The 15,364-nt window shown below is 38.3% G+C and overlaps 1 protein-coding gene across 1 annotated transcript in view; it reads left to right on the forward strand.

The window, feature by feature from the left end:
- VWA8 (von Willebrand factor A domain containing 8) overlaps positions 1–15,364 on the forward strand; it is a gene marked incomplete at its 5' end in the record, with an annotated part of 402,506 nt that overhangs the window by 157,252 nt on the left and 229,890 nt on the right. Inside the window, 2 exon segments of the mRNA XM_006155509.3 lie at positions 1,078–1,184; positions 10,367–10,438. Of these exon segments, the coding sequence (XP_006155571.2) occupies positions 1,078–1,184; positions 10,367–10,438 (179 nt within the window).

Consider the following 15,364-nt stretch of genomic DNA (forward strand, 5'->3'; position numbering starts at 1 on the left):
CACACACACACACACACACACACACACACGCCTGGTGTGAGTTTAAGCCCCTGGGTCCAATATTTGAACCGCAGTCAACTACATAGGAGTCTAGTGACATATCCATTATGCCAACTGCTGGTCCCCCTCATAGTTCTTGCCCTATTGTTAAGAGAGTTATATGAGACTATATGAGAAAAAATGAGATGATGCTCCTAGTTTGGCACATATAATTAATTATAATTAATTTATAGTTAATAAATTATAACTATTGTTGATTGGTCAGCATTACTGTTTTAATAACTACTACTATTTTATAATTATTATTTATTTTAGAACATGGCAGGCAGTGAACATGTGTAGCTGGCTACTGTCCAAGATATACATGTGACGTGTTCTCTGCCTTTGACATGTTTAGTTTCCTACTTTTAAGGAGCTCATAATCTGTTCTAGGCCAGCCTATTTAAAGCCATAGGAAATAGTGCAATAATAATTATTACAGAATAATTGATTTTGTAAGACAGAGGTTCCCAGCCTGTCTGGGTGTCAGAATTACTTGTGTGCTTATTTGAACATATGGATCTTGGGACCATCCCTGAAGACGGGAATTTAAGAGGTCTGTGAGAGGTCAGTTTATCTGTATTTTTTTTTTTTACTAGATATCAAAGGAATTATCTTGTAGTCATTTTTAAGGGAAGCCCCAAAATAATATTCATGGTACTTCTGAGGTTTTGAATTTATATTTGGGTTAGGTATGTGTTATCATCTCTGACCAGACGATTTGCCATGGAAGTAGCTTAACTGTGTGCTGGGTTTTAAATCTCCCTCTCAATCCCATCTCTATGTTGTTTGCTATTTCTACAATGTTTTAAATAAAATTTTATTACATTTTGGACTATTTTAAGCTGTTCATAGAACCGTGGTGTTTTATTACCACTTTCAGGCTTATTTCTGTAGATGTTAAATTAAAATCCCTTAAAGAGCCCGCAGGTGTTTACAGAAGCTGTGTTGGGGAAAAAAAAAAATGCTGTGTTGGTTGGCTTGGCTTTTCTGAGGATGGTGCTATGAGTAATTCTGTGCCTTGTGTGAAATGTTTAGGTGAAGTGGCGTCTGGGTCTCTGAGGATTGGCAGTGTTAGTGCACCAATCTATAATGCCCATGAGAAAATGAAAGTTCCTGATGTTCTATTCTATGACAATATCCAGGTAAGACCATTGCTTTGCATTCTTGGATAAATCACATACATTGTGGTAATTTAACTATGATTCAAGTGAAATCAGCGTGTAATTATTTTTGTAATCCTAAATTCGATTCAGATGATACTAAATGAAGTGTTGAAACATCTTGGACCAGCAGGTGGCAAAGAGGTTAAAAATGCCTGAATCCTACATGGCCAACTGAGCACTACAAGTTCCAGACTCAGTGGCTTTAAATACATGTTGTTGGGCACAAGTGTGCCCAAAATCCCTAGAGGAGAATGAAGAAGGGATTGCAGCCTGGGCATCCCTCAGGGGGATGACTTCTCACTTTCGCTCTCTCAGTAAGCGGTAAACATGTGTGCCAAAGCAAAACTGAAAAAAAAAAAAAAAAACAACGGAAAGAAGAAAGAAAAAGAAACATCTGTTATTAAGCCACTATAAAACTTAAAAATCTTTCCAAAGATAATTGAAAATTAGAGGAATTGTTGCTATGATTAGAGTAGTAAATTTTAGGAACCAGAAGATGTCATAATCGTTATGTCGCTGGACTCCCATGTAGTCGACCATGGTTTGAGTCCCGGACCCAGTGGCTTAAACTCACACCAGGCACATATGCATGTGTGCCCAAGATCCCGAGAGGAGAATGGAGGAGAAGGGATTGTGGCATGACCATCCCCCCTGGAGGGTGATTTCTTGCTTTCTGTCCCTCTGGTTCCCTCTGTTTCTGGCGAGTGCATGCTCCCTAGAGCAAAAACCTCTCCCCCCAAAAAAAGTTTTTTATATACACTTACACATATACATCTCTACACTAGGTAAATATAATGAATACATTACTAAATTAATAACAAAATAGTGCTACTCACCCTTCATTTTGCTTGCTAGTTAGTTAAATCATTTCAGCAGCTTAAAGAGAGATGCATTCAATGCATCATTTCCCTAATACTCTTTCCTATAAATTCCTAGGTTTTTTTGTTACCTTTTTTTGTTTCACTTTCTTTAAAATGGAAGATAAAGAATTCTCCACTTGTAAACTAACTAATAATTACGAACCTTCCATTAAGATACAGAAATAAGGGGCCAGTAGGTGGCATAGTGGTTAAGACACTGGTTTGAGTCCCAGTCCTGGCAGCTTGAAACTCACTCTGGGAGTGTGTGCGTGGTGCACCCAGAATCCCAAGAGGAGAATAGATGAGAAGGGATTAGAAAACTTTATTGTTGATTTCATTTTAGTAAGAATTTTTTCAGAGAAAAATACTCATGATTTTTTTTTTATTTCCCAGATTTTCTGCCAAGTATTTGTATTTTTTATAATAATAAACAAGTGAATTTTCCTTTAATGCTTCATCACTAATCTGCAAGTAAATGTTACCTATGCAAATAAAATTAGAAGAATTTTTGCTTACTATTTTCACTATTAAGGAGTTAGTAAAATTAAGTAATAGTTTTTTTTTAAATGTGCAGTTCTCCAGTTCTGTTTATTGTTCAGTGAGGACCACAATTTATATCCTTAAATTATATTAACAGTCTAAAAAGTACCTAGGTAAATTCTTCTCTTAATGTAAATCTTCATTAGAAATTTTTAAATTTCTAATAATTTTATTAGGAAAAGGCATAACCTTGATTTACTTTGTATTCATTCTGTGACCAATTAAGTTTTCCTTTAAAAAAATTTTTTAAAGGTTTTTGCCATAGGGTGCATGCACTACTAGAGAGAGACTGAGAGAAATGGAGAGAGAGAAAGTGAGAAATCACCTCCCAGGGAGTATGGCCATGTCACAGTGCCTTATCCTCTGCTCTTCTCCTGGGATTTTGGGCATGCACGCACACACATGTGGCATGATTTAAGTTTTATTTCTTCTGGGGCATTAATGCTCTTACACTACCAGTAGACTAATGAAAAAAATTAAAGATACTTATGAGACACAAAGGAGGGAAAAAAAACCTTTCCAATCAGATAAAGACAAAACCATGATTATAAGGAAAATATACTATTTTCAAGCATTGATGATCTTATACTCTGTCCAACAAACAAACAAAAAAAAGAATCAGAAAACTGTTGTAAGTGACAGTTTCAAAATCTCTGTGGCAGTAAAGGTTGAAAAGACTTCACAGCATATGAGAATGTAGAAAATGCAGTAATAACAAAGACCATTGTGCCCTTGAACACAGGTCTGTTGCCATGGTATTTGTGACACAGACATCAAAGACTGCAGGACTGCAGTGAACTTTACACAATGGCCCTGAGGGACTTTTTGTAACCTGTCTCCAAATGTACCTTCTCTTTATAACACGTTATGATTAACCATTAATAAAAAAATTGAGCTTCACCAGTTCTGGGGACAGTGGCTTGATTAAATTTGCTCTGTTATGTGTACTACTATTTCTTTTTATGCTGTACTTTACCTTTGAAGCAGTAGTCTTTCTTCAGTGCCTCTGCAGATTGAGGTTCTTCTCTTTTTTTTTAAGGGGGGGGAGAGGTTTTTGCTATAGTGTGTGTGTGCTCACCAGAGAGAGACAGAGAGACAGAAAGCAAGAAATCACCCCCCAGGAGGGATGGCCACGCCACACACACACACACACACACACACACACACGCCTGGTGTGAGTTTAAGCCCCTGGGTCCAATATTTGAACCGCAGTCAACTACATAGGAGTCTAGTGACATATCCATTATGCCAACTGCTGGTCCCCCTCATAGTTCTTGCCCTATTGTTAAGAGAGTTATATGAGACTATATGAGAAAAAATGAGATGATGCTCCTAGTTTGGCACATATAATTAATTATAATTAATTTATAGTTAATAAATTATAACTATTGTTGATTGGTCAGCATTACTGTTTTAATAACTACTACTATTTTATAATTATTATTTATTTTAGAACATGGCAGGCAGTGAACATGTGTATCTGGCTACTGTCCAAGATATACATGTGACGTGTTCTCTGCCTTTGACATGTTTAGTTTCCTACTTTTAAGGAGCTCATAATCTGTTCTAGGCCAGCCTATTTAAAGCCATAGGAAATAGTGCAATAATAATTATTACAGAATAATTGATTTTGTAAGACAGAGGTTCCCAGCCTGTCTGGGTGTCAGAATTACTTGTGTGCTTATTTGAACATATGGATCTTGGGACCATCCCTGAAGACGGGAATTTAAGAGGTCTGTGAGAGGTCAGTTTATCTGTATTTTTTTTTTTTACTAGATATCAAAGGAATTATCTTGTAGTCATTTTTAAGGGAAGCCCCAAAATAATATTCATGGTACTTCTGAGGTTTTGAATTTATATTTGGGTTAGGTATGTGTTATCATCTCTGACCAGACGATTTGCCATGGAAGTAGCTTAACTGTGTGCTGGGTTTTAAATCTCCCTCTCAATCCCATCTCTATGTTGTTTGCTATTTCTACAATGTTTTAAATAAAATTTTATTACATTTTGGACTATTTTAAGCTGTTCATAGAACCGTGGTGTTTTATTACCACTTTCAGGCTTATTTCTGTAGATGTTAAATTAAAATCCCTTAAAGAGCCCGCAGGTGTTTACAGAAGCTGTGTTGGGGAAAAAAAAAAATGCTGTGTTGGTTGGCTTGGCTTTTCTGAGGATGGTGCTATGAGTAATTCTGTGCCTTGTGTGAAATGTTTAGGTGAAGTGGCGTCTGGGTCTCTGAGGATTGGCAGTGTTAGTGCACCAATCTATAATGCCCATGAGAAAATGAAAGTTCCTGATGTTCTATTCTATGACAATATCCAGGTAAGACCATTGCTTTGCATTCTTGGATAAATCACATACATTGTGGTAATTTAACTATGATTCAAGTGAAATCAGCGTGTAATTATTTTTGTAATCCTAAATTCGATTCAGATGATACTAAATGAAGTGTTGAAACATCTTGGACCAGCAGGTGGCAAAGAGGTTAAAAATGCCTGAATCCTACATGGCCAACTGAGCACTACAAGTTCCAGACTCAGTGGCTTTAAATACATGTTGTTGGGCACAAGTGTGCCCAAAATCCCTAGAGGAGAATGAAGAAGGGATTGCAGCCTGGGCATCCCTCAGGGGGATGACTTCTCACTTTCGCTCTCTCAGTAAGCGGTAAACATGTGTGCCAAAGCAAAACTGAAAAAAAAAAAAAAAAACAACGGAAAGAAGAAAGAAAAAGAAACATCTGTTATTAAGCCACTATAAAACTTAAAAATCTTTCCAAAGATAATTGAAAATTAGAGGAATTGTTGCTATGATTAGAGTAGTAAATTTTAGGAACCAGAAGATGTCATAATCGTTATGTCGCTGGACTCCCATGTAGTCGACCATGGTTTGAGTCCCGGACCCAGTGGCTTAAACTCACACCAGGCACATATGCATGTGTGCCCAAGATCCCGAGAGGAGAATGGAGGAGAAGGGATTGTGGCATGACCATCCCCCCTGGAGGGTGATTTCTTGCTTTCTGTCCCTCTGGTTCCCTCTGTTTCTGGCGAGTGCATGCTCCCTAGAGCAAAAACCTCTCCCCCCAAAAAAAGTTTTTTATATACACTTACACATATACATCTCTACACTAGGTAAATATAATGAATACATTACTAAATTAATAACAAAATAGTGCTACTCACCCTTCATTTTGCTTGCTAGTTAGTTAAATCATTTCAGCAGCTTAAAGAGAGATGCATTCAATGCATCATTTCCCTAATACTCTTTCCTATAAATTCCTAGGTTTTTTTGTTACCTTTTTTTGTTTCACTTTCTTTAAAATGGAAGATAAAGAATTCTCCACTTGTAAACTAACTAATAATTACGAACCTTCCATTAAGATACAGAAATAAGGGGCCAGTAGGTGGCATAGTGGTTAAGACACTGGTTTGAGTCCCAGTCCTGGCAGCTTGAAACTCACTCTGGGAGTGTGTGCGTGGTGCACCCAGAATCCCAAGAGGAGAATAGATGAGAAGGGATTAGAAAACTTTATTGTTGATTTCATTTTAGTAAGAATTTTTTCAGAGAAAAATACTCATGATTTTTTTTTTATTTCCCAGATTTTCTGCCAAGTATTTGTATTTTTTATAATAATAAACAAGTGAATTTTCCTTTAATGCTTCATCACTAATCTGCAAGTAAATGTTACCTATGCAAATAAAATTAGAAGAATTTTTGCTTACTATTTTCACTATTAAGGAGTTAGTAAAATTAAGTAATAGTTTTTTTTTAAATGTGCAGTTCTCCAGTTCTGTTTATTGTTCAGTGAGGACCACAATTTATATCCTTAAATTATATTAACAGTCTAAAAAGTACCTAGGTAAATTCTTCTCTTAATGTAAATCTTCATTAGAAATTTTTAAATTTCTAATAATTTTATTAGGAAAAGGCATAACCTTGATTTACTTTGTATTCATTCTGTGACCAATTAAGTTTTCCTTTAAAAAAATTTTTTAAAGGTTTTTGCCATAGGGTGCATGCACTACTAGAGAGAGACTGAGAGAAATGGAGAGAGAGAAAGTGAGAAATCACCTCCCAGGGAGTATGGCCATGTCACAGTGCCTTATCCTCTGCTCTTCTCCTGGGATTTTGGGCATGCACGCACACACATGTGGCATGATTTAAGTTTTATTTCTTCTGGGGCATTAATGCTCTTACACTACCAGTAGACTAATGAAAAAAATTAAAGATACTTATGAGACACAAAGGAGGGAAAAAAAACCTTTCCAATCAGATAAAGACAAAACCATGATTATAAGGAAAATATACTATTTTCAAGCATTGATGATCTTATACTCTGTCCAACAAACAAACAAAAAAAAGAATCAGAAAACTGTTGTAAGTGACAGTTTCAAAATCTCTGTGGCAGTAAAGGTTGAAAAGACTTCACAGCATATGAGAATGTAGAAAATGCAGTAATAACAAAGACCATTGTGCCCTTGAACACAGGTCTGTTGCCATGGTATTTGTGACACAGACATCAAAGACTGCAGGACTGCAGTGAACTTTACACAATGGCCCTGAGGGACTTTTTGTAACCTGTCTCCAAATGTACCTTCTCTTTATAACACGTTATGATTAACCATTAATAAAAAAATTGAGCTTCACCAGTTCTGGGGACAGTGGCTTGATTAAATTTGCTCTGTTATGTGTACTACTATTTCTTTTTATGCTGTACTTTACCTTTGAAGCAGTAGTCTTTCTTCAGTGCCTCTGCAGATTGAGGTTCTTCTCTTTTTTTTTAAGGGGGGGGAGAGGTTTTTGCTATAGTGTGTGTGTGCTCACCAGAGAGAGACAGAGAGACAGAAAGCAAGAAATCACCCCCCAGGAGGGATGGCCACGCCACAATCCCTTCTCCTCCATTCTCCTCTCAGGATCTTGGGCACACATGCACATGTGCCCAGCGTGAGTTTAAGCCACCTGGTCCAAGACTCGAACTATGGTTGACTACATGAGAGTCCAGTGACATAGCCATTACACCAACTGCTGGTCCCTGCAGATTGAGATACTTCTATGCTATCTTATTGTTCTGTGCCTTGTTATACCTTTACCATATTGCATCTAAATTGATTTTGTTGTTGTTGTTGTTGATTTTTGCCATAAGGCGTGTGTACTCTTTGGAGAGAGAGAGGGAAAGTGAGAAATCACTCCCCAGGGGAGATGGTCATGCTACAGTCTCTACTCCATTCTCCTCTCAGGATTTGGGCACACATGTATATGCCCCTGGTATCTTTTTCCAGCTGCTGGGTCTGGGACTTGAACTACAGAGTCAGCCATGTGGTATCTAGCATCTTAGCCACCATACCATCTGCTGACCCCAAAACAGATTATTTTTTAAAGTTTATTTCATTTGATGATATTATACTCTGTCCAACAAACAAAAAAAGTTTAAAGTTTATTTAAAATTTTTCATAAGCAAGAGAGAGACAGAGAGACAGCATACCCAATTGGGTTAACACTGTGATTCACCCTCTTCTTTAAGCCAGCACTGATCATGGGCACATGTGTGCCTGGTATACTTAGGGAGGTCTCTAGATGTGAACATATGACCTTCTTTTGTGAGTCGGCCTCATAAAGCATTATGGTTTACTGCTTTGCCACTGTCCAGCCCTTCAAACCAGTTTTATTTTAATTGCCAGAGGATACATGCACTCATCAGAGAGAGAGAGAGAGAGAAACCCCCTAGAGCATGGTCACACTGCAATTCCTTTTCCTCCATTTCTTTATCCGTTCAGAATTTTGAGCATGAATGTACAAATGCTAGCATATTTTCTAGCCACTGAGGCTGGGATTCCAACTGGGGTTGGTCATGTGGGATCTGGCTCCCTAGATGAAAGACAGAGATTTTCCCTCAGAGAGGACATAGTTGGTGGACCCACATGGGAAGGGGTGTGAGTTCCTATCCTCGGAACTCCCTGACTGTGCTGGGCATGCGTGAATGCTTGTGATCCAGTCTGGCTGAAACTGGGGTCGGATTGTGACATGAGGATCCTGCTAGGGCTGCCTGTCTCTGTCTCTCTATCCTTACGAAAGAGAGAGAGAGAGAGAGAGAGAGAGAGAGAGAGAGAGAAGGAAGGATAGATGGAAGGAATTGATTTGAACAATATAGTTAGGTGTGATGAAGGCCTGAAGTAGGAGAACATGAGAATAAAGAAGATTAAGAACACAAGTATAGTTTGGATTGTTTTTCAGTATATACAATACACTGTTTTGTTTTTGTTTTTTATTTTCACCTGGCATGGCAGGTGCTCCTTCCAACTTTTCTCTCCATTACTCATGTAGATTAGCCGATTTATTGCTAGTGATCCTTAGTTTTGTTTAGAAATTGGCACTGCCTTTTCATCTTACTTAGAGAGTATATAACCAGACTCTATTAACACCAAAAGGCAGTTTAAAATGATGGTCTAGACTCCCTTTTATAGTAGGGTGACTATGCATCTGTTTGCTTAGGACAATCTCTGTTTACATTTGTTGTCCCAGCATAGTTATTAATAGTGTCCCTTTTTATTCTTAGAAGTACCCCAAGATGGATAGTAAATGGATATGCTCACCTAACTGCAAACCTTGTTAAAACGCTAGTTCCATGGTTTATGTATTGTAAAAGTATTTTGAATAATAAAAACTATGAAGATAAACATTAGAGAATGTTCCTTAGTTCTTGAACTCAAGAGGAAAAAAAAAAAAAAAAACTTTCTCAGTTTTCTTTCCAAGAAAGTATTGCTAAATTTGACAAATAAAAGGAAAAATTTCAGACTGTCAAAAGAGAAAACGTTAAAAAAGAAAAACAAGTGGCATACTAGAAAAATAGCTGTAGCATGTGCAAAGGTACGAAAGGTTAATTTGTCTTTTCTACAAATAGGGAATCTCAATAACTTCAGTTACTTATGAGACTGTTACTGATTTGTTACAGAAAATGGAAGGAAGTGATAGGGATATTAACTGTGCTGGGATGTAGGTCTGCCCCAACCCCTGATGAGTCTTTGTAACCTACTTACAGGTGTCCTATTTTTCAAGGTACAAAACAGCAATGTAATTTCCTCTGTGGCTGCTGTGAACAACTTTAATCTAGTTCTTTTATTATATTGTGTCATAATTCAAATAAAAGATGAAAGGTAAACAATGTTTTTAATTCTGAAGATATATATACCGTTGAAGGTGAGAGTTAAGACAAGTCAGTGTTAAGTGTTGTGGACATCTCCAGTTATTTTAAGAAATCTTCGTATATTTACATTAGCAAGGATCAATCTAAATATTAAATTATAAGCCAATGCTATATAATTGAATAGGTGAATAATACTGGGATTGAGTTATAAAAGTTCTAAAATATTGGTTAGCTGCTTAGTCTTGTTCAGGTGGACTAGTTCAGGTTTGCAGTATCAGTGACCCATTTGGTTACGTAACATACTTATAACCACAGCATTAATTTTGTGTGTTTTTTTAAAATTACATTTATGTATGTTTGCTATAGGGCGTGTGTGTTCATGAGAAAGAAACATACAGAGAGAGAGAGAAGATGAGAAAGCAAGCCACCAGGTCTGGGACTCAAACCACAATCAGCCATGTGGAAGTCTAGCACTTAACCATCATACCACCTGCTGTCAAATTGTTGGGTATTGTGTATCACAGTAGGTGTTTTACATCCCATGAAATTATCTTTATGGTCATCTTTTGTATTTCACCTCGATTATGCCAAACATAATTAATCTCTAGTTCTTTTTTCTTTAGCACATGATAGTGATGGAAGATATGCTCAAAGACTTTCTCCTCGGAGAACACTTATTATTGGTGGGCAACCAGGTGAGTTATGAATGGAACCCATACTAATGAATAAATGATAGTAGCTTAAAAGCGGCACATTCTATCTATAAGTATCTACTCTTCTTGTCCACATCTGTTACCGTATCCCCACTCATCACCACCTATCTCCTGGATTTTGGCAACAGTTTCTTTTTTTTTTTTTGAGAGGTTTTTTTTTTTCACTATAGGGCGCGCGCGCTCGCCAGACAGACAGAGAGAGACATAGAGACAGAAAGCAAGAAATCACCCCCCAGGGGGGATGGTCATGCCACAATCCCTTCTCCTCCATTCTCCTCCCGGGATCTTAGGCACGCACGCACACATGCCTGGCGTGAGTTTTAAGCCACCGGGTCCGGGACGCGAACCGCGGTCGACTACGTGGGAGTCCAGCGACATAGCCATTACACTAACTGCTGGTTCCCGGCAACAGTTTCTTAACAGAGCTCCACTCTTACCTCAGGCCCACTCCCATCTACTTTTCATTCTCTAGTCAGATTGTACTTGTAAAACTAAAATCTGATGGAATCTTTTTTCTTAAATAGGTTCACCATCACACTTAGATGTAGTCTAAGTCTTCAGTACGTTGTACAGTCCTGCAGGATTCAGTCTCTGCCCACCTCACTAGTCCTAAACCTCAGCACTTTCTTTGTCTCACATTCTGTTGGCTTCCTTCTCACCTTCCTTCCGTTTCTCATCTCCACTCTGATCCATGGTGCATGCTCTTCCTTCTGCATGGGGCACTTATTGTCTGCTTCTCACATGCCCTGGCTCTAATTCCAAAGAGGGAGTTTTTCTCTTGTCTCTAGCTGAGTTACGTTTCCCCTGCGTTTACTCCTTTCTACCTCCCTTTTATCACACTTGCCATATGACACTGTATTTACATATGGAGTTACTTTCATGTCCATATGTTCCTCAAAGGCAGGGCCACATCTCTCTTGCTCATCCCTGTCTGTTCTCAGTTCTTAGTATGGTACCTGCTGAGTATTAGATATTCATTATATCTTTAGGGAGAAAGTGCATATTTTATATTTACAAGGTTCTGACTAGGTTCTTCAATTGAATTATCAGATCCACAGTGAACAACTTTTGCTGTTTTTTTTTTTTAAAAAAAACTTATCTTAGGTTACAGATAACAAGCTTTTAGAAGTTTGGTCTCTGTTTTTCTTTTTCTTCTTTTTTTTTTGTGCTTATAAAAATCGTACGTAGTCTGTGGCCAACAGATGGCATGGTGGTTAAGGGTGCAGGAATTCCACATGACCGACCATGGTTCAAGTCCTAGACCTGATGGCTTACTTTCTCACCTTCTCTCTTTCTCCCTCTCACCCTGTCCTCTCTGGTCAAATTAAAAATGAATAAATAAATAAATAAAATCATTATTTAAATAAATAATAATAATTATATCTTTTTGTATTTAGCTTCTCAAAGTTGTAATTTTAGGTTTTTTAAATTTCTTTTTTCCTTTTTTGGAGAGGTGTTTTTTGGCTATAGGGCTCATGCACTCACCAGAAAGACAGAGAGAAACAGAGACAGAAAGCAGGAAGTCCCGTCACTCTGCTCCGCGGATGGCCATGCCCCAATCCCTTCTTCTCCATTCTCCTCTCTGGATCTTGGGCAAGCATGCATATGCGACTGGTTTGAGTTTAAGCCATTGGGGCTGGGGCTCCAACCGCAGTCGACTTCATGGGAGTCCAGCAACATAGCCGTTACGCTAACTGCTGGTCACAGATTTTTATAATTTTAACATATTCTTTTTAAATTTAGCTCCTCACAATTATAATTTTAAAGTGTTGATTTGTTTTTAAATAAAAATGGGCAAGTTGACTGGTTTCTTTTCTTTTTTAAAAAAACTATTCTTTTTTAATTTTATTTTATTTAACTTTATTATTATTATTTTCCATTTTGACCAGACAAAGAGAGGGGGAAAGTGAGAAAGCAAGCCACCAGGTTCAGGAATTGAACTGTGGTTGGCCATGGGGAGTCCAGCACCCTCAGCCACCATGCCACCTGGTGGCCGTGAGTTGACTGGTTATCTGGTTGAGTGTTCAGGCTTAGAAGTTAGATAGCTAAAGGTTCATTAGCAACTCTTCTGCATGTGGCTGTATTTCTTTAGCAAATTACTATGACCTGTTTTCCTGATACCTAAACTGGGAATAAAAATTATATGTACTTTATTGGGCTACTGTAGGAATGGCAAGAGATAATATATGCAAAATATTTCACACAGTGAGTTTTTAGTTTTGCCCACTAAAAATAAAACCCATATATCACTGTGCAGCTTAAAAATTACTTTAATATTTATCATTTCATTTTTCTAAACAAGAATTCAAAGTAGGACAATGAATTATTCATGACCCTATTTTTCACCATTTGAAAAGTCTTACCTACTTTTTCTCCACACTGAAAATAATTTTTTAAAAAAGCATTATTTTATTTAGCTTTATTTATTTACTTATTTTAATTTGACCAGAGAGGGACAGAGCATGAGAGGGAGGGAAAGCGAGAAAGCAAGCCATTAGGTCTGGGACTCAAACCACGGTAGGCCATGTGGGAGTCCAGCGCACTTAACCACCATGCCACCTGGCAGCTCAAAAATAATTTTTCCTGATGTATCTGTGCCCCAGAATGGGAAGGTAAAGATCAGTTTATGATCAGTCTTTGGTCCCTGATATTGAAACTCGAGAAGTCACTTTCTCATTTCACTTTGAAAAACAGTGACTCTGTGACCTTTTAACTTCCGTATAGCCCAGAGTGCTTTACAGACTTTTTATAAGTTAAACCCTGTGCACTCGGTGTATTCTTTTCAGAACTTCTGTCACTTGAATGGCCTTAGTCAGAGATTGTTGGCATCTCAACAGCAACAGACCAGTATGGTGAAGAGAACAAACCAAGAATATACAGAGCTGAGGCTTGAGGAATAAGTCTTCCTCAGAAAAAAGGAAGGTCCCTAGAGATCAAGGTATGATGTCCAGATGGTTTCAAAATAGGTCAGGTGGCCCAGCAACAGTGGTACACAGATAGTGCAACCTCTTGGGAGGCTAAAAGATATGTGGGAAGTCTAGGTTTGTTGGTTCCTGGGCTGATCTGGACATGTCACGTACAGCTGCATTTGCCTGTAATCCTAGCTAATTTGGAGACTATCAGCAGGAGGATCATGACTTAGTGAAACCTTGTCTGAATTACCTATAGGGGACCAGTAGATGGTGTAATGGTTACGTCGCTGGAGTTCCACATAGTCACCACAGTTCAAGTCCCCAACCTGGCAGCTTAAAACACACCAGGCATGAGACCAGCAGTTGGCATAATGGCTATGTCGCTGGACTCCCATGTAGTCGACCACAGTTCGAGTCCTGGACCCGGTGGCTTAAACTCACGCTGGACATGTGTGTGTTCGTGCCCAAGTTCCCGAGAGGAGAATGGAGGAGAAGGACGGCAGTGTGGTCATCCCCCCCGGGGGATGATTTCTCACTTTCTGTCTCTCTGTCTATCTGTCTTTCTGGCATGCATACGTGCCCTATAGCAAAAAACAAACAAACAAAAACCAAAAAGAAACCCAGAAGACTCTCAAAAACAAAACAAAGCAAACAAACAAACAAAAACCACACCAGGCGCATATGTGTGCATGCCCAAAATCCCAAGAGGAGAGTCAAGGAGAGAGGATTGCAGCGTGGCCATCCCCCTTAGCAGGTGATTTTATGCTTTCTGTCTCTCTGTTTCTCTCTGTCTCTCTGGCAAGCACACACTTCCTATAGCAAAAATCTGTCAAAAAAAAAAAGATAGAATGAAATAAATAAAGAAATACCTGTCAGATTCTGTCTGTTTCTCTCTCCCTTCTCCTCTCACTCTGTTCCTTTTTCTCTCATATAAATAAAAAAAAATTTTTTTTTTAATCTCAAAGTATGATGCCTTAAGAGTTGTGGATGAGAAGTGGTGAAAATTTCTTGGCAAATGGAGAACATAAAATTGGACAGGTAATAGAGTGAGGTTTTCAAGAGGGTTGTCCAGGTTAAAAGGTTGAAGTTAAATCCCACCGGTAACTGGAGAGACAGAGAACACATTCCAGCCTCTGGAGGATTAGGGAGAGCTATGGAGGGTGAGAAGTGAGGGGAACAAAGGTTTGTTTCTGTTTTATATTAAATGAAAAAGAGACTGTCAGTTTTGAAATTATTCTAGAGTACTACACAAATGTTGACATGCAATCTAGTACACTAGCTTTCATTTATTTCTAGTTCTGAAAACAGGCACAAGACTCTAAACCAGAACACTAATCAATGGGGTTTGTGGGGTGGAGGGAAGAGCAGCTACAGTCTATAGGCACATAGTTGGAACCCAGCATCTGGTGAGATGGGCAATCTCATCTGGTGAGATGGGCAACCTAACTGATTTTCAAACCTCTCTAGGGTTGGTTCAGAAACTAGCTGGATAGAACCTACAAGCTAAAAACCCTTGGGTGGAGCACAGCAAGAGGCATTCGGCCTCTGTCAGGCCTATCATAAATTCCATCTGTGGTCAGCAGGTTGCCATGTCTTGCTTTCTTTTACATCTATTCTGCCTCTCTCCACTTTGGGGAAAGAAAAATTGACACAGGGAGATTATATTCAGCATAAGTTTGCTATGTTTAGTTGACCTTTTTCATATCAAAATGGTTTTTATCTTCTTTGATTATCAACCTCTAAGACCTTTAGTGCCATGTCATCATGTCAACTTTGAAAGAACTTTTAGATTCTGTAAGTAAATACTGATACCCGTGTCTATTAAATTATCTAGTGAAAAGACCTAACCCTTAGACTTGTATTTAATGTCCTCCATTGTCTCATCCCACTCCGCTTTCATCCCAGTGTCTCATTCCTCCCCTCAAACGCTTGTTCTTGGATATTTTAAATGTTCTATTTCCCAAATACTTTTGTAGCAATAGAGTATTCCAGCCTG

This window comes from Tupaia chinensis, unplaced genomic scaffold (genome assembly GCF_000334495.1).
Source record: "Tupaia chinensis unplaced genomic scaffold, TupChi_1.0 Scaffold000458_2, whole genome shotgun sequence".
Classification (NCBI taxonomy): domain Eukaryota; kingdom Metazoa; phylum Chordata; class Mammalia; order Scandentia; family Tupaiidae; genus Tupaia; species Tupaia belangeri.